The 23,218-nt window shown below is 56.2% G+C and overlaps 1 protein-coding gene across 1 annotated transcript in view; it reads right to left on the bottom strand.

The window, feature by feature from the left end:
- Positions 1–549: 549 nt before the first annotated feature.
- Positions 550–23,218, bottom strand: part of ZMAT5 (zinc finger, matrin-type 5) — a 25,739-nt gene continuing 3,070 nt past the window's right edge. The window contains exons 2-6 of the mRNA XM_012644140.1: positions 13,382–13,536; positions 7,979–8,041; positions 6,602–6,682; positions 4,742–4,853; positions 550–864 (exon numbers count right to left, since the gene is read on the bottom strand). Of these exons, the coding sequence (XP_012499594.1) occupies positions 735–864; positions 4,742–4,853; positions 6,602–6,682; positions 7,979–8,041; positions 13,382–13,508 (513 nt within the window). The 5' untranslated portion in view covers positions 13,509–13,536 and the 3' untranslated portion in view covers positions 550–734. The remainder of the gene's footprint in view (positions 865–4,741; positions 4,854–6,601; positions 6,683–7,978; positions 8,042–13,381; positions 13,537–23,218) is intronic.

The following is a 23,218-nucleotide window of genomic DNA, read 5'->3' as shown; positions in this document are numbered from 1 at the left end:
GGCCAAATAGCCCAGCAGCCTGTGTGGTCCCCGCCAGCAAGGGGGCTCCTCCAGGGCTGAACCTTGGGAGGGCCCTTGCGCCACCCTGGGCTGAGGAGCTGGCGCAGCCAGTGCCACGAGGCTCGGCCAGGCCACGCTCCCAAGCCCAGGGCTGCCCCCAACTGCTCTCCCCCTTTGAGGCTGGAGACTAGCTGCTGTCCCTGCCCAGCTGTGCCATCTCAAACACTCGGGCACAGCTCACCTGGGCAGATGTGGGGGCTGTGAATTCTACCCAAGCTGGGATGGCAGCACAGCCCTCGGGCTCCTCTCCTCAGACCTGGAGCCACTTCTCAGCGGGCAACAGGTGCAGCCACCCTGGCGCACCCTCTGCCTGGCCGCGCTGAGCCTCCGCTGGTCCCAAGGGAGGAGGGCAGTGAGCATGGACCACCGTGGAAGGATCACACCTTGTTCTAGCCCTGCCCAACCTCTGAGAGGGGCTGGAGAGTGGAGCTCAGAGCCCTGGGCAGGGGCAGCACCGCCAGACCACCGTGGTGACAGACAAGACTTTCTTTATCAACATCTGGAAGGTTTCTCCTCCATCCTCTCAAGATGTCACATGAGGGAGGGGGGCAGGAGGCCAGGCCGACAGTCTCAGGGGCTCCCTGCGTGCAGCAGGAAGGGGCTCGGCTTCCCCTCAGCTTTACTGTGACTGAAGAGAGAAGTGACCAGGTGGGGGTCAGGCCGGGTTGAGGGGCTCAGCCCCACTGGACTCTGGGCTGCAGGGGCCACCCCCCAGGTGGGGGTGCCCGCAGGGATGGCGGCAGCTCCTGGACTGGCGGCCAGCCCACAGGGTACTGGAAGACGGTGGCTCTGGTGGGTTCGGCCCTAGAGAAAGGAGAGGGGCAGAGGATTAGAGTGGGACACAGCCCAGGCCCAGGCTGGGCACCCCGCACCCCAGCTCACCCGCCCCACCACCCTGGCTGTGCAGAGGGTCAGCTGCCTACACGACCTTTCTGGAAAACACGCAGACCCTCTGAGCCAGCAACCTCACCTCTAGGAACTGAGCCCGAGGAACTAGTGGGATTGTAGGCAGAGACTGAGCTACGAGAATGGCCGTGAGACAATGGAAATGGCCTTAGCGTCCACCCGCGGGGACTGACTAAATACGTATGCACGTCCGCAGCGGAGAATGCTATGCCGCCTGCGTAGAAATCAAGGCAGATTTATTCGCACTGACGGGGAAAGACATGCTGGGTGAGTAGGGAGAAAAAAGCAGCTTATAAAATAATGTACATAGCATGATACTATTTTTGTTTAAAGATATATAAAATATATAAATGCATAAAAAAATCCCTGGAAGACACCGCAAAATGTTAACCATGGTTCTGAGTGGTGCAATTATGGGTGATTTTTTTACGTCTTTATACTTTTCGAAAGTTTTACAAGCACGCAAGCCTTTGAAATCGGAAAAAAATATTGTCTAAAATTTTTTTTTTAAAAGCCTCATTTCTCATGCTACTCACTCTCCTCCTCCTCAACGTTCACCTCTGCTGGAACTTAGGCCCGCTTGAAGTGCCTGTCGTAAGAAAGGCATCCTCCACGCCCAGCCTGGGGCACCCTGTCCAAAGGGAGCTGTCCAGAGCCCAGTGACTGCTGAATGACGAGCAGCCATGCTGAGGGCTCTTACTGACCAGGCACTGTTCCGGGCCAGACATCATGGGCTAGGGAGAAACTTCAAGAATCCTCACTCGAACCCCATTTTATAGATGAGGCAACTGAGGTGCAAGAAGTCAGTCATGTGACCAAGTGACACTGTCAGGGTGGAGTAGAAGGGACTGGAATGGAATCCACACATGGCTCCAGACACTGCCCCTTCCCCCTCAGCCCCCTCTCCCCCAGCAGCACCCTACCCGGCCCCACAGCAGCCCCTGGGGAGGGCGAGGCTCCAGCAGCTCCTGGTAGGCTCACGGGCCTGGCGGCCAGCCCCCTGCAGAGAAGGGCCTGGGTCCTCCGGGACAGGCGTGTGGAGGAGCAGGTGGGGAGCTGGGCTCGGAAGCCCTGGAGATGGCCCCACTGCACCACCCAACCTGCCCCCCTCTGGGCCTGTCCAGCCACACAGGGTCGAGGACTTCAGGGAGCCCTAGGTACAGCCTCCAGGGCCTCCAGGTGTGAGAGGACAGGGACATCCCCTGCTCCATGGCTTGCTGCCTGCTGGAAAGTGCAGCAAGCAGCTCTTGACATGATTTATGGCACTGGGGAGATTTCATAAACTCCGCCAGCCGCAGAGAAGGGGGGGTAGGCTCCGCAGTTGCAGGAAGGGAGAGCCCCAGATGCCAGCCAAGCCTGGGCTCCCCCGGGAGGCAGTGATCCTCGGGAGCCCCTTCCTCCAGAAAATGGGGCAGATTCTCGGGCAGCTGGGACCTAACTCCTGGGTCCAAGGCTCAGCCCGGAGCCCCTGCCCACCCTGAGGGCAAACCCTGCGTCTGCTCTCACACATTGGCACGTTGCCAGGGCCCCAGACGTGGACATCCAAGCCTTGGAGGGCACCCCTCTCACCCTTGCACAGTAGACAGTGCAGGGACACTGAGGTATGCATGTGCCACCACTCTGCTTGTGGCTTCTCTTGTGACCTGTTTGCCCTGTGCCCAAGGACAGGAGCAGCTCCCTTGCATTTACCCAGCCACAGTCCTAACCAAAAGGACCCAGAGTCTGGGGAGGAGGATGGGCTGGGATGGCTGCACTGGCCACACAGGGGTCCAAAGGGGCAGATTAAGAGGGATAAAGCCACAATCTGAAGAGCCAACAATGGGAAGCAGGACAGGCACTGGCCTCGCCCCGGGGATTAGTCTGTGTCTGAGGCCGCCTCTTCCTCCCCCGGTTGCTCTCCGCACATCCCTCAGGGTCATTCTGCCGAGGGGACAGCACAGCGCTGCCAGGCTGGGGCTCATGGAGCTGCCATGTCCCCACATTTACAAGGAGGGCTCTGCTCAGCCTATGGGGGTTGGAGCCCTCAGGTCAGGGTGGCCCCAGGTGGCCCATGCAGCCACCTGTGCCCCATGCCCTGGGGGAGGAAACAGACACCCAGAGAGGAAGAGGAGCTGCTGCAGGTCCCCAGCCCAGTGGCTACAAGAGGCCCCCGGCATTAACACCCAGTGATCAGTCATCCAGGCCCGGGACCCTGCTCCCCTAAATGCTCAATCATGCAGTCAACCTGTCCTGGGCCCCCCAAGCGTGCTCAGGCTGTGAGGGGGCAGCCGGGGGCTGGAAGGGTGATGTCCTAGCTAAAGCTCCCAGGATGCGGCTGACTTTGCCAGGCACAGAGGTAGGAGGCAGTTTCTGCAGAGGAAATGGTACGTACAAGGTGCCCCCAAAGTACAAACGATGCCATGTCTAAGACGCTGCCAAGTGTCCACTGCAACTGGCAGAGGCCAGATGTAAGAGGGGAGAAGGTGACCCCACAGGCCAGGAGGTGGAGGGAGCCAGGGAGGGCAAGGTGCATCAGGGCTGTGGGGTTGGGGATGACCTGCAGGGGAGAGGGGAGGTGAGACCAGGGAGGGGGCGCTGTGGCCACCCAGGAGAGCCAGGGGGAGGAAGGACACGGAGGGCCCTGTTCCCATAGGACTGCTTCCAGGCTGGAGGCGGGGACAGGAACACACCAGGACCTGGGGACTTGAATCCGCCCCCTCCCCCAATCCCACAGAGGGGGGCCATGAGTGCAGGGGCAGGGGCCAAAGCCTGGGGCACCGGGAACAGGGGTCATGTTCCCGAGACCAGTCTGCGGGGAGAGAGGGCTGTGCAAGCCCAAGGCAGCAATGACAAAAGCCGGAGTAAACAGTCACCTCCCTTCCCCAAACCCCTTTTTCTCAAGGCTGGAGAAAAAGTTCATCTTAGCTGAGCCCTCAGGAGGCAGGTGCACAGGTGGGTGGGCACAGAGAACAAGTGGCCGTTGAGAAAGCACTCATCCCTCGGAAGTGGCCAGGCCAGGTGGCAGGAGGGGAACAGCCTGGGGGGCAGGGCTCAGACCCCCTAGAGCCGAGGGTGGGCCCCAGTTGCAGACTCCATTCCAGAAACAGCTGCTACCATCCCAGCTGCTGGGCAGGCCTGAACATGGTGACAGAGGCAGCCTGGGTTCTAGACACGGAGCAGGGACCTGGCTCGCTCTCAAGGGAGGGCTAAGGGCAGCAGGAATGTGGGCAGGACAGCCACAACCTCCTGGAGCGGTTATGATTCCTGGGCTGCACAGTGGGGGTGCCAGTATCCCCAAATGCCCAGGGCTGAGTGCTGGGCACACTGTGAGCACCAAACAAGGCCAGCCATCATGTGGTCACCACCTCTACTTGTGACTTGAGTCGGTCATTCAGCCTCAGTTTCCCCTCCTGCAGGGCCCTGCAGGGGACAGCGGGGAGCAGGTGCACAGTGACTGGCACATTGGGGGCTCAGTAACCACAGCTCAGGCCCCTCCCTCTAGCGATGGACTCGGGGAAGAGTCAAATCTGCTCGGTCTCCTGCCTCCCCTTCAGCCAGCGCAGACTCCAGTAAGGGGCTGAGCCACGGGGAACGGACGCCTTCAGTGCCCACACTGCAGCCTCTGGCTAGGGCTGGGGACCCAGGAGCCCCCAACGTGGCCCCTCAGAGAGCTCTGTGGGAGGATCCATGTCTGGCCCCTGGGCCTGGGCAGTTCACGGAGACCCCTCAGCTTCAGGAAGGGCAGGCCGGTTGGGGTCTTGCCCCCATGGCAGGAGGGGACCCACAGGGCCTGTACCTGCTGCTTGGGGCTGAGCTCAGCCGCTTGGCTCTCTTCTCCAGCCAGTCCTCCAGATGGCCCTCGGGGAGCTCGGCAGTGTCCAGCGGCCACTCTCTGGCCCGCCTCTCCTCTGTGGGTGAGGGGGGGCAAAGGCAAGTGAGGGGTACACTCATGCCCACCTGGACCCCACCCTCCCACAACGCAGCAGGAACTGGCAGGCCCCGGGGCACCGCAGCAACCTTCCAGGGCAATGCAGGCTAGGAGGAGCAGAGCCTTGGCTTGTCCCCACCACGCCTGCTGCCACCTCCCAAGGCCATCTTTGCACACTGAGGCCCAGCGCTCTGGGCTTCACTCTGTTTCTGCATCAATGGAGACGGAACCAGACCGGCTGCCTCCCACGCTCTTGGGGACTTGGAAACAGGACAGTGCATGTAAGGAGCCTGGCCCCCAGAAGGGCTTAATATCTGGGGTGCGGGCAGGCAGTGTGGGCCGTAGAACAGGGTTGAATCTCGGCTCCACCACCTGCCAGGTCTCTGACCCTGGGCAGAGTAATAAGCCTCAGTTTCCCACGTTTTTCTTCTCATAAGATGTCCTACAGAGACCATTGCTCAGTGAATTAAAAGCAAACAATGAATGGAATTCATATCCAGGCATGTGATGGGGTCAGAGTCTCCGGGTGGTCCGGGAGGGGCCTCAGGCCAGAGGAAAGCAGTCACACTCACGGACCAAGGCTCACGTGGGGCCCGGCCCTGGGCTAACACTGCATGGCGTCATCTCGCTTCATCTTCACAAGCGGTCACTTTGGACAGCCAGGACCCTGCCTCCAAGGGGTTAAGCCATATGCCCAGGTTGTAGGCAGAGCCAAGACTGCCTGGGCTGCCGGCTCCCAGCCCCCTCGGGCCTCTCCCTAACCCTGTCTCCACTAGGCATCATCATCTCTAGCTCCAGAATCCCTGGCCTGTGCTGTCCCCACCACGGGCCAGCCGTTCCCCGATAGCCCACGGCCAACAAAGATCTGGAGAGGCCGCTGCCGCCAGGACTCACTGGCCAGCCCCACAAGGCCGCGCCTCCACCCAGGAAAGCTCCTGGAAACCCTGTGTTGCTGCCAGGGCTGCAGCCGCACTGCCATCGCCATCGGCTTCCCAGGGTAGGGCACGGAGCCTGCCAGCTCTTCCTGGTCAGGGGGAGTGAGGCCCCGCGGGGGACGAGGGAAAAGGTCGAGCTGCCCCAGATACTGGCTGGCTGCCTGAGGCCACCTGGATAGGGAAGCGCGAGTGGCGGCACTCAAGAGACCTGGAGACGGCCTCTTGCTGGCTGGGGCTCATGCAGAGCCCTGGTGCCTGAGTGCCGGCCTCCATGAGGGCTGTGGGGGAAGATCGATAGTGCCCGTCCAAGGGGGCACTTCCTTATTCCCTGATAGGAGTGAGACGTGAGTCTCCCAAAGGCAGACAGGCTGGTTTCCATGGCAGCTGAGCTCGCCCGTTCCTGGAATCACCAGGCTGTGAGACTCCTGAGGGCAGGAGGCTGCTTTCTTCATCTCCTGGTCCCCAGAGCATCATGGGGACCTGCCTGGTGTCGTGGGGACTCAGTACGTTGCCGACTGAGGGAGGGACGGAGGGAGGGAGGGAGTGCATCCGTGCAGGAGAGCCAGGCCAGCCACAGGGCCCAGGTGAGGCTGAAGCACATTCTCGGGGCTCCTGGGCAGGAAGCCACATGTGGTCCTCTTTCGGGGGACACCGCCCTGGGCCTTCTCCGGTCATGTCTGGGCAGTTTAGAGGCCCAGGGCTCCTGGTCACCCTAAGCACCCCTCGGCCTCCCCGGCAGGGCAGCTCCCCTGGTCTCAGATCCCGCACTCCCAGGGGACCCCCCAAGACGCACCCTCCACCTGGATGCTCAGCTCCTGCAGGTCTCGCTCCGACATGTGGGAAAATCTGCAGTTGGAGCCAAAGTCGCACTGGCCTGTGACAGAAAGACAGAGTCACTCGCCGCTCAGGAAGGGCTCACGCTGTGGGCTGAGGGGTACCCTGCTGAGGGGATCCAGGGGTTTTAGGGGTGCGACTTCAGGGCCTGAAGAGCAGCAATCCCAGTCGGGAACAAAAAACTGGCTTCTCTGGCCCCAACACACTCAGCAGTCAGAGAGTGACCTATCTGACCCATCATGCCCTGCTCTTGACCCTTCCCTGGCGGCCCCCTGTGCTGGGGTCACACCCAACCAAAGCCTGTCATGACTGGGCCGCAGGAGCCTCTGTGGGCTGTCTCTCGTCACGAGCCACCCCCACGCCTCGAAGAACTACATGCGGGTTACTGAAAGGGTCATGCTTCCTGTCTCCACGCCAGGCCACTTGCCTCACCTCAGCAGTTGGACTGCTCCTCAGAAAGGCTTCAATGGCAGCTTTGCCAAGAAGGTACCAAGGTCCAGAGTGGCCTTCCCAATCCCAACCAAGGAGCCCAAAATGTGTCTCAAAATACTGGGAGACCAGAGGTGAACTCTGCGGGGAAGCCCCGTCTGCAGGCCTGGTGCCCATTCTAGAGGCGGCAACGCCTTCCTGAGGAGGCCGTGGCCATGCACCCAGCTGCCCTAGCTCAACAGCAGCAGCTCTCCCCAGTGCTAAGCTCCTGTACAAACCATGGGAATCATCACGGGTTTCCTCTTTGCCTTGGCTGCCAGGAAGCTCAGGGCCAAACCCTTAGAAAGTACACAGGACCTCCTGGGCAAGCATGGGGGAGACTATTCTCCTCGTTTTGTCTCATTTTTCCTCCAATTACTTTTATCTGTCTTTGGTTCCTTCATTTACTGGGGTTTTTATCACTTTGAACTACATGCAGCTTTAGCTGAGTATTGAGCAGTCTAATTAGCACCTAGCATCCTTGGTTCTGACTCTGAACTTCCTCAGATTGTTGGACCTATTACCATCCCCAGCAAGGAGGCCACGGAGGCAGCCAGGCTCCCAGGCTAATCTAATCAGCCAGTCTATTACACTCATCAGTGTCTGCTGGATTTAGCGGCAATCTCCCAGTGCTTGCTGTTCCACGGGGCTGAAGAAATCACATCCTAGGTCTGATGAGCCGAGGGCCTGGGAAGTCCTAAGGCACAACCCCCGGGAAAGCCCTGCATGACCAGTCAGCGAGAGCCAAGGCTGCAAAGTGGGCTCAGGCTGGTGGCCAGGGAAGGGGGAGACACTCTGCAGAGGTCCACGCAAGACAGACTGGCATCGCAGGTCCCCGCGGGGACCCGAGCTGGGCAGAGCACTTTACCTGTCAGTAGAAACTTCCTGCAGGGCCGCTTATTCTGCTCGTCCAACAAGATGGCGGCTGCGTCTGCGGCAGAAGAGAGGGGCCGGGTTCAGCCTGTGCCACCAAGGGAGTGGGAGGTGGAAGCCACAGGGGCGTGGACTTTAGCTGGACACGGTGGTGTGGAAGGAAAGGGGCTCCCCATCCATGGAGGAGTGTAAGGGGGTGGTGGGGGGACTGTTGGGCAGCAGATGAGCTTCAGGTGACCTCAGCCCCTCCCACCCCACCCAGGACCAGCCAAAGGCAAGAACTGGGTTTCAGGTCAGAGGTTCTCAACTTTGACTGCATGATGGAATCACCTGTCAAGTTTTGTTTTGTTTTGTTTTTTAATCCTGGCACCATGGCACCTCTCTTTGCAACTTCCTGTGATGCTATAGTTATGTCAAAATAAAATGCTAAAAAAGAAATAAATCCTGGTGCCCAGGAAGCCCACCAGCCAATCCTAGGGTCCGGGTGTTGCTCTGCAGGTGAGACTCAATCTCTGCTTTCTGCTTCCCTCCTCCCACCAGCTGCGTGTGGGGTGCTCCGGGCCAGACCAGCCACTGCCAAGGACAGGACTTCCCAGCAATTATTCTGGACACCAGCCCTGACCCTGGTTTCCTCTGATTTTTCCTATCTTTATTTTCATCATATAGTTAATGGTTTTAATTTTTGTATGCTTCTTGGTAGGCAGAGTATCAATCAGTTAAAATCCGTAAGTGAGTTAAATCCGAGGACGGTGACCTGACTCAGAGGCCCTGACACCCTCTGGGGGAGAGGAGAGGCCAGGCCTGAGCTGGACATTCACCCGTTTTTCTAGAGGCTGAGGAAGGACCATGGGTTCTGGAATCCGGGAAACCAGAGCTCAAATCCCAGCTACATGTGACCATGTGCAAGCTGCTTCCTCTCTCCAAGTCTCAGTTTCCCCATATGTAAAATGGGAGGAAAACTTCCCACCTGGCAGGGCTGCTGTGAAAATCTAATAATATAATGAATGGAGAGCACTTGGCAGAGGAGGCCAGTAATTTTCCAACCTTGGTAGCACATTAGAATTACCAGGAAAGTGACAAAAACCGGCCTCTGAGGCTGGGTGCTGCCCCTGCATTGCGATCTCCGGGTGGTGCTACCGTGCAGCCAGGACTGAGTGGGCGCTCAGCAGATGGCAGCAGTTCTTCCACCATTTCTTTTTTTTTTGAGACAGAGTCTCACTCTTTTGCCCGGGGTAGAGTGAGTGCCGTGGCGTCAGCCTAGCTCACAGCAACCTCACACTCTTGGGCTCAAGCGATCCTTCTGCCTCAGCCTCCCGACTAGCTGGGACTACAGGCATGCGCCACCATGCCCGGCTAGCTTTTTTCTATATATTTTTAGTTGTCCGATTAATTTCTTTCTATTTTTAGTAGAGACGGGGTCTCGCTCTTGCTCAGGCTGGTTTCGAACTCCTGAGCTCAAACAATCCGCCCGCCTCGGCCTCCCAGAGTGCTAGGATTACAGGCGTGAGCCACCGCGCCCAGCCCTTCCACCATTTCTTAAATTATTTTTTATTTTAAAATTATTTTTAAGTTTTTAAATTTTATTTATTTTTTTTAAGGAGACAGGGTCTCGCTGTGTTGCCCAGGCTGGGATGCAGTGGCTATTCAGATGCGATCGCATGCTGATCAGCTTGGGAATTTTGACCTGCTCCATTTCTGACCTGGGCCGGTTCCCCTCTCCTTAGACAACCCGGTGGCCCCAGCTCCTGGGAGATCACCATATTGATGCTGAACTTAGCGTGGATGCTTGATCAGCATTGCACACTACAGCCCAGAACTCCTGGGCTCAAGTGACCCTCCTGCCTCAGCCTCCCGAGTAGTTGGGACTACAGGTGTAGTCCAGATGCTACCACATCTGGCTCTTACTTCACTTCTTCCTCACAGACCCACTGTATTGTGCTAACATCCCCGTTTTGCAGAGGGTAAAAATGAGGTTCAGACAGGTGAAGTGATCTGCCCAACGGCACACAGTCGAGAAGTGGCAGCGCCAGATCTGACCCTGGTGTGTGCGAGTCTGAAGCACCTGCCCCTCCCCCTGCAGCTGCTGGTGTCCTGGTGTCAGAGTGAATGGCTGATGTCCATGTGGACTCCTCCCTGCCCCAGGGCAAGGCAGCTGGTGGCTAGGAGGTTGGCCTGGCAGGGCTGGGAGTTGGTTATCAGGGGACTCATGCCCAGGAGGCCTGGCAAAGCTGTGGGGGGGGCCAGCAGGGTGGGGAGGGTCCATGTGACAGTACTGGGCTTATCAGACTCAGCCCACCCAGCTGGTGCCACTGCCTGCCCTGCCCATCCCTCCCAGAGAAGGTGGGCTGGTGGAGGGCATGTGGACATTGCTGAGGACCCCCTCCCTGAGGCTAGGACAGCTGAGCCTGGTGGGGGGCTGAGCCCAGTCCCAGACAAAAGGCCCTGGCTAGGTGGCTCAGTGTGGGGGAGGAATTCCAGGCTGCCCGGCTTCTGGCTGGTGGTTCTCAACCTTAGCCACACATCAGAATCACCAGGTAGCTTTTCAAGTACATGGATATCTGGACCCACCCCCCTCTCAGGTTCTGCTTTAATTCATGGGAGGGGGAGAACATCAGAATTTAACGCTGCTCAGTGACTCTGAAATGCACCCAGGATTGAGGCCCCCCAGCCTGGGCCCTGCACAAGGAAGCCCATGCTCCTCCTCTGCTTGGCGTTCAAGGCTCCTTGTGATCCGACCCTATTGGTCCTTCTCACTTCATCTCCCAAAATGAACAGCTGCCCCTGGTGCCCCCGTTAGTCTGCCCATTCATTTAGACATTTATCTAACAAACATTCACTGAGCACGTCCTGTGTGCCAGGCACCAGGCCAGGAAGAGGATTTAAGTGAAGAGCAAGTCAGAGCTGGTCCTTCCTTCTGGTCCAGCAGTCACACTAATCTATGCGAATATAAACGGGGTAAACATCTAGCACGTAGCCAAATGACCTGACTGGCCCAGGGGTCAGGGAGGACGTCCCTGAGGATTCGCTGCCTGAGTTGAGTTCTGAGATGGAGGGACCTGGCTTGGGGCGGGGAGGACAGCAGGAAGGGCATGCCTGCAGGGGGGGCAGTACATGCCACAGTACGCGCAGTGTCCAGTGACGCTGCAGCCGGGAGGAAGAGGCTGGCAGGGCATGGAGGCCCGGATAGGATGGGGCTCTGCCGAGAACACATTGTTGTAATTGGGCACAAGGTCACTTAGAAGAGGAGCCCTATTTTATCCACTTGAATCTTCAGAGCTGGTCTGGGAGCCAAGGACATGCTGAATGATGGAGCCTGTGAGATGAAGGCCTGCAGCAATCCTTCTGAGGACCCTCCAGCACTGTTCCTGCTTAGTGGACCCTTGTGTGCCATCTAGCCACCATGAGCCTGCTGAGCCCGTCTCGTCCCTGCGAGGTGGGTACTGTTGTCATGGCTTTTGCTTCTCTTGGTAACTCTCTAAGCCAGGCAACCCTGGCTGGGGGTTAGGATCACCTGGAGACCTTTAAGTAAAAAACACTGACCCCTGACCCCCTCCCTAGAGGCAGGTTTTGTTGGGGTGGGGACCAGGCGAGGTGTTTTTAAAGCCTTCTGGGACAAAATGAGGGCCACACTGTTAGAGAGTGACACTTGGGAGGGACTGACACCCAGGCAGCCTGGCTCCAGGGCCCGTGCTTGTCCTGACCATGGCTGATGGGCTGCCATCCCCTCTGAGGGCCAAGGGACTTGCCCCAGGCCACGAAGCTGGGAGCAGAGCAGGAGTCGAGAGGAGCCGAGGCTGGGGCACGAGGTGCCTCCCCCAAGTCTGTGCGGTCGTTCAGGGTACGCCGGAGCCCTGGGCAGCCTCCTGAGGAAGTGGAAAGAGCTCAAGTGCCAGCTCGGCCCCAGCAGCTGGGGAACCCCTGGCCTGCCTAGCTCCCCTTGCTCTAACGGAGTTGTTCTAAGGATGGAACGTGGTCGGGATATGGGACGACACCGAGGACGCTAAGAACACAGGAGCCCTGAGGAGGGGCTAGTAGTGGCACCCGCTGTTTCACCTTTTCTGTAAGTGACACGAGGACCATTGCGATCAGCCCTGGCTCCATGCCAGATCACAGTCCCCACAGGGTTTGGGTGACAGGGAGCCTTTGCCTAACACCAGGGTCAAGGCCTCCCAGGGACCTTGGAGACCCCACTGCCCCTGAAATCCCCTTTTGTTCCCACTCCCAGCCAAGCCCGGGCTGCTGAGTGGCCTGGACACTGTCCCTCCACCTGAGCCTCAGCCTCCTCATTCGAAACGGGGAGACTGCGGGAAGGCTTTGAAAATACCTTGCCTGGTCCCCACCCCATCAAAACTGCCTCTGGGGATGGGGTCAGGGGTCGGTGTTTTTTCTTAAAGGTCTCCAGGTGATCCTAACTCCCAGCCAGGGTTGCCTGGCTTAGAGAGTTACCAAGAGAAGCAAATGACGAACCATGGAAATCACATGGCATGCAGCAAGCACTCAATAAATGCTCACTCCCTTTTCATGAATTCAGTCTCAACCAGGGAACTCTCTGTCCCCTTCTCCTCCCTTCTTGGCTACTGGGACTTGGTTCCTTCCTTCCAGGCTCTGGGCCCTGTCCCAGAATCCTGCTTCCCAACCTGTGGAGCACTAGCCCCACCCCAGCTCGTTCCAGAAGCTCCTGCTCCACCCTCACCCCACTGCCAAGCTCCCAAGTCTTTCAACCTAGCTCCTGCCCGGCCACGCTCTGGAACCTCCCTGGCTGTTCCCCAGTGTGCACGTCTCGTGACAGCCAAGCAGCAGCACGACTCCCCTCTATGGGCACCTCCCGATCCCCAGGCCCTGTGCTGGGCATTCAGCCTCACCTGCTCTGAGCAGCATTTCCCAGAAGAGCGCGTCCTCCCTCGCAGCTCAGCTGTTCGCCCGTCCCTCCAGGCAGTCGTTCAACCACCATTCACTGCACCCGACTGCTCCCCAGGCAGCGGAGCCAGCGCGGTCACATGTGGGGCTGCTGCTGCCCAAAGCCCTTCAAAGGCTGCCCTCTGCCCTTGGGACAAGGTACCCCTCCTTTACTATGGCCTCTGCTTCAGCTGTTGGCTCCGACATCTCTTCCTCCAAGAAGCCTTCTACCTGCCCAAAGTATCCCCAGAGCCTGGCAGGTGCCTGGAGCACAGAGCCCTTGGTCAAGGTCGCTGGAGAGAGAAGCTCCCATTCCAGCCTTCCCCTCTGAGGGTCCATCTGCCCCTGGGGACCAGCGGCCCAGGCCTCCCTCTCTTTTGATCCTCCAAGAGCCCAGCCCAGACCCAGACTGTCGCTGACCCACAGTGTCCCTTGTCTGATGATGAGAAAGATCAGAGACCAGGGCCCCGCAAGCCCAGCCACTGAGCCAGAGGACACCCACCTCGGAACATGTCGTACCAGACCTTCTTGGCCTTGAGGTGCTGCAGTCCATTCAGGTGCTTCTTCCGGTTGTGGAGGTTGTCCTGGAAGGAGCGGTCGCAGTAGTCACAGAAGTATCGCTTCCCCATGGCCACTTACGCTAGGTGGTGCCGCTGCCTGGGAAGCCACAAAGCACCTGATCAGACCATTGGAGAAAACGCCACACGCCAAAGCTCTGGCCACCCCCGACTCCCTCCCGAGGCTTCACTCCCATGTGCCCTGCCCCATAAACAGTGTCCGACGATTATGGCCTAAGAGGCCTCGTTCCAGAGGGATCTTTCTTTTTTTTTTGAGACAGAGTCTCACTCTGTTGCCCGGGCTAGAGTGCCGTGGCGTCAGCCTAGCTCACAGCAACCTCAAACTCCTGGGCTCAAGCGATCCTCCTGCCTCAGCCTCCCGAGTAGCTGGGACTACAGGCATGTGCCACCATGCCGGGCTAATTTTTTTTTTCTATATATTTTTAGTTGTCCGATTAATTTCTTTCTATTTTTAGTAGAGATGGGGTCTCGCTCTTGCTCAGGCTGGTTTCGAACTCCTGAGCTCAAACAATCCGCCCGCCTCGGCCTCCCAGAGAGCTAGGATTACAGGCGTGAGCCACCGCGCCCGGCCAGGGCCTGGTATTTCTTGAAGCTCACCAGGTAATTCTAACACGTAGCTGGGCTGGAGAATTACCACCTATATGCTCTGGCCAGCCTCTCTCATCTCCCACCACACCTCTGACCTCTGACCTCTGACCTCCCTGCTCTCTCCATGCCAGCCACACCAGCCTCCTATTGGCTCCTAACACATGCCAGGCACACGGCCACCTCTGGGCATGTGCATCTGCTGTCCCCTCGGCCTAAGTGTTCTTCCCCAGGGACCTGCCACACTTGCTCACTTGGCCCCTTCAATCTTTGTTCAAATACTGCCTTCTCAGTAATTTACTGTGACTTTATTTATTTAAAATAGCAGAACCATCCATTAGCTTCTTCCATTCCCTGCTTTATTTTTCCTTGAGACACCTACCACCTCAAGTAATACTTGTTATGTTTATTGTCTTTCTCTCCTAACAAGAACATAAATCCATGAGGACAGGTGTATTTTTGTTTGGTTTATTGCCAGAGCCCCAGCACCTAAAATGCTGCATGGTACAGAATAGGTAATCGAGTATTTACTGAATAAATGAATGAATCCCCATTTGCCCTTTGGGGCAACAGAGGTTTAGAGAGAGACGTGATCTTCCCGAGGCCACACACAAGCAGAAGCAAAGCCAGGCCCCCTAAACTTGCACTGCTGGGTGTCTTCTCTTCCATGGCCGGCTCGCGGCTTGGAGAAGCCACCACTCCTGACCCAGGAGATCTGCAGCCCAAGGTGGGCAGCAATTCAATGACTCTCATGGCCGGCCCTGGGGTCCCTCAGTTTGGTGCCACAAGAACACAGGAGGAATGGATCCTCTCAAGGTCATCAAGTGGGATCTGCAAAGGCTGAGCCCAGACCAACCCTTCACCCTGTGGTCTAAGCCCTCACTTCACAGAGCAGGTTCCTGAGGCCCAGAGGAGGAAGGGAAATGACTTCCCCAAGGTCACAAGGTAGCCACCCAGGCTTGCAGCAAAAGCCCCAGCCTCCAGGACCCGATCAACAGAGCAGATGGGTGGAGGAAGAGAGTGGGGAGAGACATGGAGACGAGCAAGCCTCCTGAACAGTCCCTGCAGCCAAGCAGGGTGATGGAGAAAGCCGCTCTTGCGGCAGACAGGGACAGCAGCCATTAAGTCAGGGGCTGTAATGGGATCGGGAACAGTCATTCCAAATGAAAACATATAAAACCTCTCTTCTCCCATTACTGCTGAGAAGCTGCATCTCAGACACGCAGACTTGATATATTAAATTTGGCAGCTCCAATACACCCCATCTTGCCAATAAACTTACAGGAATTGGATTGAAATTGTAAGAGATGAACGTTTAACGGCCGACTGCTAAACCAAGCCATTCATGAAGCCTGAAGCTCCAAGGAGCTGCTGGCTCTGGGGAAGGGAGGGGCAGAGGAGTGTGTCTCTCTGGGAGACAGAAACGGAGCAGTGGCTCTGCCGCAGACTCAGCTGGACAAAGCCACACAGGCATCGAGTGGCCAGCTGTGTGACCTTGGGCAAGTCACTTCCCCTCTTTAGGCCTCTACTTTCTCTGCAGGAATGGGAGGCAGCAGGTCTGGCTGATTGCTTAGGGAGTGGTGCAGAGAGTTTGCTAATGCAAACGGTAAAAACGACACTCATAATGTCTGGTACCGAGCAAGTGCTCAGTAAATAAAGAGCACGGGCTATTATTAGAGCTAGTGGTTTACTGAGTACCTACTATGTGCCAACGCTAGGCTAAAAGCTTTCTGTGCATCATCTCACTTAATCCACAGGACAACCTGTGGGGTAGGGCTTGTTAGGTTCTAAGAAGTGAAGGGCTTTAGTCAAGGTCATGAGCTCAAAAGCAGCTGAGCTGGGCTTAGAATCCGGGCAGCAAGGCTCCAGAGTCCACGCTCCTAATCACTTAAGGAAAGTCTCTCCCAACAAATCATACCGGTGACAGCTTTCCTTATCATCACTCACTACACCCCTGGACCATGCTATCCTCTTTGAACCCCGAGAGGTATTATAATCCCACTTACACACGAGGAAACTGAGGCTCAGAGAGGTGCTGTGAGGTGCCCCCAGTCACACGTGTAGGCAGGGCAGAGCAAGTCTTGGTGTGCCTGGGCCTCAGGTCTGCTGGGAGAGCCCGTGTCCACGCTTTCATGCTAACTGTCCCGAATACCAGCTCGCCAGGAAATCAGATCGCATGCCCTCTGCCTGCCTTCCCGGCCACACTCTGCCCCACATGACGCACCCTCTTGCTGGGCTGTGTGTGTGTTTTCTTCTCTCTCACACATGCACATACCCATGGGGGCAAACCAGCCAACAGTTCCATTCCCATCCTCATCTCATCAGCCTCAGCCAAGGGCCACAGCCCGCCCATGCCCTCTTCTGCCCACACCCTCCTCTGGCACACGGGAAGTGCTCAGCGATCTCAGATGGACCAATGGGTCCCTGAGTTCTAGTCCCAGCTTTGCCAGATGAGCCTGTGGCTCAGTCACGTGCCCTCTCTGGGCCTCAGTTTCCCCATGTGTGAAGCGGCAGGACCCAGTGATCGCTAAGGGCCTCTCCAGTTCTGGTATCTGATGACCAGATGAGCGGTGCCTGCGACGGTGCCTTCCACCCTCCGTCACAGACGCACGCTCAGGCTCTGGCCAGGAGAACAGCGGGCAGCACAGTGCCTCACTGAGCACCTCACCCTGTGAAGCAGGTCACATCAGCCCCATTTCACCTCCGAGAGAAGGACACTAAGGCTGGGGACAGCACTGAGCATTGGGACCTGCAATCACCTCATTTAGGTGCCTGGGGAGGTCGTGTGGGGAAAGGGTTAAGAGCTGGGCTCTGGCATCAGATGCCAGGGTTTAAACCCAGGTGCCACTGCTTTCTAACTCTGTGATCTGGGGCCATTATTTAACTTCCGGCCACGGTTTCCTGCTATCAAAACTGGGATCACAATAATGCCCACCTCAGGGGTTGCTGGGAGAATCAGATCATCCAGGCACTCACTTAGCACAAAGCCAGGCCCACAGGAGGCCCTTGAGAAACATGGGCTGTCATCCCCCTTGTTATTGTCCTCCAGGAAACAGAGGCTCAGACAGGAATAGAATGTCAGTGCTCAAGTGACCTCTGGGGTCAGCTGTCCATATTACAGATGCGGAAAGTGAGGCCAGGAGAGGGGAAGTGAGTTGCCCAGAGTACACGAGAGGCAGAGGCGGCCGTGGCTCTGAACTCCAGCTCTGCAGAGCCCCACTGTCCAGGGATGGCAGCGGGGGCCACTCATCCTGCCTACTTCACAGGCATGTCCCCGAGGCCCCGGTCCTGGGCAGGAGCTGGCCTTCAGCAAGGTGACCTTGGCCGTGTGTGAACTTCTAGGGCTCCCAACCCACCTGCCCCTTGCTCTGGTGCCTCTGAACGTGTGAGGACGAGGTGCGGCTGCAGAATCCTCCGGACAGACGCAGTGCCCGGCCAAACACACCACTTGGCAAGCAGCACGCTGGCTAGATTTCAGCTCCAACTCACCCTCAGCCAGGCGTCCTTGCACAAAGCACAACCTGCGCCACCGTGCTTGGCAGCCGTGAGTCGGGGATCAGGGACAGGGGAGGGAGGGGGGCAGATGGAGAGTTTCTAGACGGCGCCCAGACACCAGCATGGGTGCTGACTAAGCTGGCCCTCTCGGCTGTGATTCATCCTCATCCTCTGAGGGTGGCGTGCTCGGCAGTGTGTGAGCGAGGTCCTGTCTAGAACACAGAACCATTCGGCTCCACTCCTCCGGGAGAAACACAGGTGGTGCCACCCACCCACTCCCAGGGACCAGGTCCACGGCTGCAACAGTGTCTGCGGGCTCCTCAGAGCTTTGCCCGCTGAGAGTGCTGGCTCCGGGTGGCCAAGGGGTAGCGGCCAAGGCTAGTGGGACAACACTCTGGGGTCACACAGGTCTGGATTGGAATTCCAGCTCTGCCACTTAGAAGCTGGGTGACCTCTGGACAGTTATTTCGTCTCCCTGAGCCTGTGCTGACCTATGAAACAAGGGTCCCACAGCTGCTGAGGATTTCCCGAGGTTTGCAGTACATTAAGGAGTGTGGCGTCCAGTTAGCGCTCAAAGAGCGGAGGCTGTTACTGTGGTTACTATCATCACGCAGGTGGTCCACTCCCTCACCCTCTTGGTGAGCACAATTAAAGCTGCAGTCAAGGTCAATGCCACAGGCACTTCTGCCTGTCCTTATAAGCATGCTCCCATGCCCACAGCTGCGTGGGGACGAACAAGCGAGTGAGCAGCCTGCAGAAGCCAAGGCCTCGCCAACCCTCTTGTCCTCAATCTGGGTACAAAGACGAGGGTAAATACAAAGAGAGACACATCAAGCCCTAAAGGCAGGTCTCTCACTGCCACCACCAGCCCTCCCCGCAGGACTTGTGTCCAGCAGGGCCCTGGCCTGACCCTGTTCCGCTGACTTAAACCCCGTCTGCTGCCTCATGGCCCCGGACTTCAGTCCTCCAGGCTCAGAGAAAACACAACTAGTCAAGACACTGGGATGGACGAGGGAAGAAAAGAGACGTGGCGTGGGGTGAGGGAGAGAGCTTCATCCCAGCACTTAGCTTTCATTCCCTTATTTAATCCCCCCGAGACCCTCTGAGTAGATGTCCAGGAGCCCATTTTACAGATGAAGAAACAGGCTCGGAAATATTCGCTCTTAATTTGCTCACAGCCAAGGCTAGGAAAGACACTAACAGTAATCATAACAATTATTGTCAGTGTCAGTAATGATGACACTTATACCAATAAGTGTAACACTAATGTCACATCATCCTGAGCGCTGGGGACCCTCACATGCCTTCTTGTCGAGTCGTCACCATGACCATGACGCTGTGAAGCCAGGAGCCTGAGGCCCCACAGCCCAGGCACACCAGAGCATTCAACTCACACTCGGTCAGGCTGACCCCAGAGCCATTCTGTCCCTGTCCCCCTGCCCCGCTGTGAGGCTGCTGCGGGCAGACACTTGCACTTTATCAACACCCCCGGTTCCTGCCGTTGCGTGCACCTCAGGTATGGGGCTGGCTTTGGCGCAAGGCTAAAATAAGCCGAGCGCTCGGCCTTCGGCCAGGGGCCGGGATGCACCTGCAATTATCCCGGACCTGTGCTCACCACAGGTGCCCCCGAGCTCACCTGTCATTTCTTCTAATTATGGCACCAGCAGACCCTAGGTAAACAGTAAACCACTGCCAGAGGACGGCTTTCTTGCACGCCCACCAGGAGCCTGGCAATGTCCCAGTGTCACATATGCCTGCCGTCTGGAGTTGATGGCATCAGAACCGCCCTGGGGGGGCGGCCTGCAGACTGCCCGCTCAGGACCCTGCTCCAACAGAAGCACCAAGGAAATGCAGGTGTCTTCCCTGACAGGAGCCCCGTATGTTAGGGGTACCCTTCAGATGCCCCTGCCCAGCAGTCCAAGGCAGGGGGAGCCCCACTCACAGCGATTTCTAACCCCACTCACAGTGATTTCTAACTCGGCAGGTCTGGGATGGGGCCAGGATCTAAGGTCTGGAGTCAGAGTCCACAGAGAAAGGATCATCTAAAGTAGCAGATGAGAGGCAGAAGAACAGAGAGGGTGAGAGCTCCCCCAAAGTCACACAGACCACTCAAGTCAATCCTCGGACGTTGTTTTTCCTTGAACACACAATACCCTAATCATCAACCCCGGTCGGAATCCTACCCCTGCCACTCTCAGGCTGTGTCACTCCCAGCAAACCGCTCACCCTCTGAGCTTCCTTGGGACGACGAGGGTAATAAACTACTCCATAGATTACCGTGAGGATTAAATCATGCATGCCAGGTGCTTAGCACAGTGTCCGGCATGCCAGTGGTACCCCACACACGTTTGTGCACGTGGCAGCCAGCCACCCCACCTGCTGGTTTCTGCACCTTGTGTAACCCCCTCACAAACTGTGTCAGGGCTGGTTGGTGTGACCGAGAGAATACAGCAGAGGTAACAGCATGTCATCTCCAAATTCAGGATGTAAAAGACACTGCAGCTTCCATCTTGGTGTCTCCGCTTCTCTGCCCACTTGGTCTGGGAGAAGTCAGCTGCCTCGCTGTGAACCGCCCTATGGTGAGGCCCACATGGCAAGGAACGGAGACCCCCCTGCTACCAGCCACGTGAGCAAGCTTGGAAGCAAACCCTCCAGCCCCAGTTAAGACTTCAGATGACCGCGCCCTGGTTGACAGCATGACTGCCACCTCCTGAGAGACTCTAAGCCAGAACCATCCATCCAGCTAAGCCATTCCTAAATTCCTTACCTTCAGAAACAGTATGAGAAAATAATGAGATACTAAAAGTTTTGGGGAAATTTGTTAGGCATCAGTAAATAATAATACATGCTGGCATGGTGGCTCACACCTGTAATCCTAGCACTTTGGGAGGCCAAGGTGGGAGTATTGCTTGAGATCAGGAGTTTGAGACCAGCCTGAGCAAGAGTGAGATCCTGTCTCTACAAAAAATAGAAAAATTAGCCAGACGTGGTGACTCGCGCCTGTAATCCCAGCTACTGGGGAGGCTGAGGCAGGAGGATCACTTGAGCCCAGGAGTTTGTGGTTGCTGTGAGCTCTGATGACACCACTGCACTCCAGCCTGGGCAACAGAGCAAGACCCTGCCTCACCAAAACAAAACAAAACACCAAAAAACCCTAACACAGAGGAATAAATGAATGAAAAAACAAAATCACTTTACAATCTGTGACAGTCAGATACCAAGTGCCTCATATCCCAGAACATTCCCGAGTCAAGTCAGAGGAGGCCCCTTGTCCCGCTCACACATGCTGAACCCCAAGGCTCCACAGTGGGTTCCCTTTTCATTCATTCGTTCACCAACCAAACATATGCTGAGCACTTCCTCTCTGCCAGACTGGGGTTCACATCTCATGACACAGAGACCCTGTGCTCACAAGAAGATACCCTGAGTATATGCTGGGGGTAGCCAACAGATACGCCCCCAGTAACCATACTAGGTATCAAATTTTGGGCCAGGGGGCACCAGGGAGGGGCACCTGCATCCAACACGGAATTCCTCCAAGGAGAGGATCTGAGATACCCACAGAGATCTAGGTGCCCAGATGGTCACTGCAATGTAGCTTATCCTAAAACTGAACTCTAAATGTCCAACAGTAAGCAAAACTGACAATTATCCACAGCTCACAACATGCCAGGCATGCTGCTCAGAGTCCTCTGTGGTGCCAGGGATCAATGACATGATGCACAAAGCCTGTGAGGTCGGTTCTATTGTTATCCTCACCTTACCCTCCAAAAAAATCTGTGGACAGAGAGAGCCCACAGCTGGCCAGGAGCAAGAGCAGGGTGTGAGCCACATCTGTTCAATGGAGTACCACGCAGCTGTCAAAAATCAAATCATAGGGAACTCTTCCGTCACTTGGACTAGACAATCACTCCAGACTGCTCGATGAAGAAACAGCTCATTATCACAATGAGCTGTATGTACAATATGACACCACGTTTTTAAGGTGAAAGAGTTCTCTCCTCTCTACACACACACACACACACACACACACACACACACACACACACACATACACACACACACAATGACTAGAGCAGACATAGGGTATTTACTATAGTCACGTCTGGATAATAAGACTATGTGCAGATTTCATTTTGTGTTTTTCTGTTTTTGTAAGCCTCTACATTTATCACGTATTATTTTTAAAATTTCCCCCAAAAAATTCCCTTCAAAAAAGTGGGAAATTAGGCAGGGATGAATTCTATTTCTTCTGCCTCAGGAGGCTGCCATGGAGGGTTGCAGGGACCTGATTCACGCGGATGAACCCGCTCGGGGTGGTGGCTCAAAGGGACAGAGCAGACGTTTCCCTCGGCCCCTAAGACTGATGAGGCAAACCCTGATTCCAATCAGACCTGGCTTATTACATCCCAAGGCCCAGTGAAGGTCGGCCGAGCCCAAATCTGGGCTCCAGGGACTGCAGGCTGGAGACACAGTTTCTCATCAGATAGTTACAGGTCCCAGGAGGCCAGAGTTTCCAAATAGAAAAGGTAAAAATAGTCTGAATGAGTTTCCTGAACCAGATACTTGGACTCAGAACTGCCTCTGCCTCCCCCTTTCTTCTGTCCCCAGTGTGGACTCCAAATGCCATCTGACCCTCTGTCTCTACCGTCCCTGCTGCCCAAGCCAGATCTCAACTCCTCACATCTGGACATGGCCTGGGCAGTTCACCACATCCTGGGCAGCATCAGGATTAACCCTCTTAAGTCACCCCTGCTCAAAATTTTCCACGGCTCCCAAGTGTGAACCTTATTAAAAAGGAAGTTTCCTGAGTCAGGTCCCCAGAAATCCTGACTTAGCAGATCTGGAGGGGGACTCGGAAATCTGCATTTTAACCAGCAATTCTAGTACTCCCTAGTAAGTACGCCCTATGATTACAGTCCCCAGATCCCAGGCCCCAGACTGGTATTGGCCCATGGCCTGTTAGGAACCGGGCCACACAGCAGGAGGTGAGCAAGACCAAGAGCCAACCTTCATCAGTATTTACAGCCACTCCCCATTGCTTCTTTACCGCCGGAGCTCCGCCTCCCCCGACCACACCACCCGTGGAAAAATTGTCTTCCATGAAACCCGTCCCTGGTGCCAAAAAGGTTGGGGACCGCTGCCCTAAGAAACAAAAAACTTGGAAGAAAAGAACTTCCCCCTGAATCTCAAAGGCAGCCTCTGCCAGGGACAGTCACTCCAGGTACACACAGCTCCCTGGATTAACGTTTTAGTCAGAAATCAGTCCAATTATGAATAACCGCAGCTCGCTGAAATGGGAATCCCAATTTGATGCCAAGCACAATTTATTAGAGTAGATAAAACTGCTTCTTACTGGATAAGTGTCTTGCCACACTCCAGGAAAGTTTAGAATTGAAAACAGAGGTGGAAGAGTAAATCAAACTCACTGTATTAATGCTCCTGTCCTAAGTTTAGTAATAATCAGTGTATACTTGGCATTACATTTAAAAGCATCTGTAACATTCAAAGAATTTTATATGGTGAGTATCTGACAGATAAGCATTGTGATTCCAATTTAAAATATAAAAGTTAAAATATATAGTTAGGCTGGGCACAGTGGCTCACACCTGTAATCCCAGCACTTTGGGAGGCTTACATGGGAGGATCGCTTGAGGCCAGGAGTTCAAGACCAGCCTGGG

The sequence above is a fragment of the Propithecus coquereli genome, unplaced genomic scaffold, assembly GCF_000956105.1.
Source record: "Propithecus coquereli isolate 6110/MARCELLA unplaced genomic scaffold, Pcoq_1.0 Scaffold206, whole genome shotgun sequence".
Classification (NCBI taxonomy): Eukaryota; Metazoa; Chordata; class Mammalia; order Primates; family Indriidae; genus Propithecus; species Propithecus coquereli.
The sequence above is the reverse complement of the archived record's forward strand: the minus strand, read 5'-3'. Positions and strand labels throughout refer to the sequence as shown.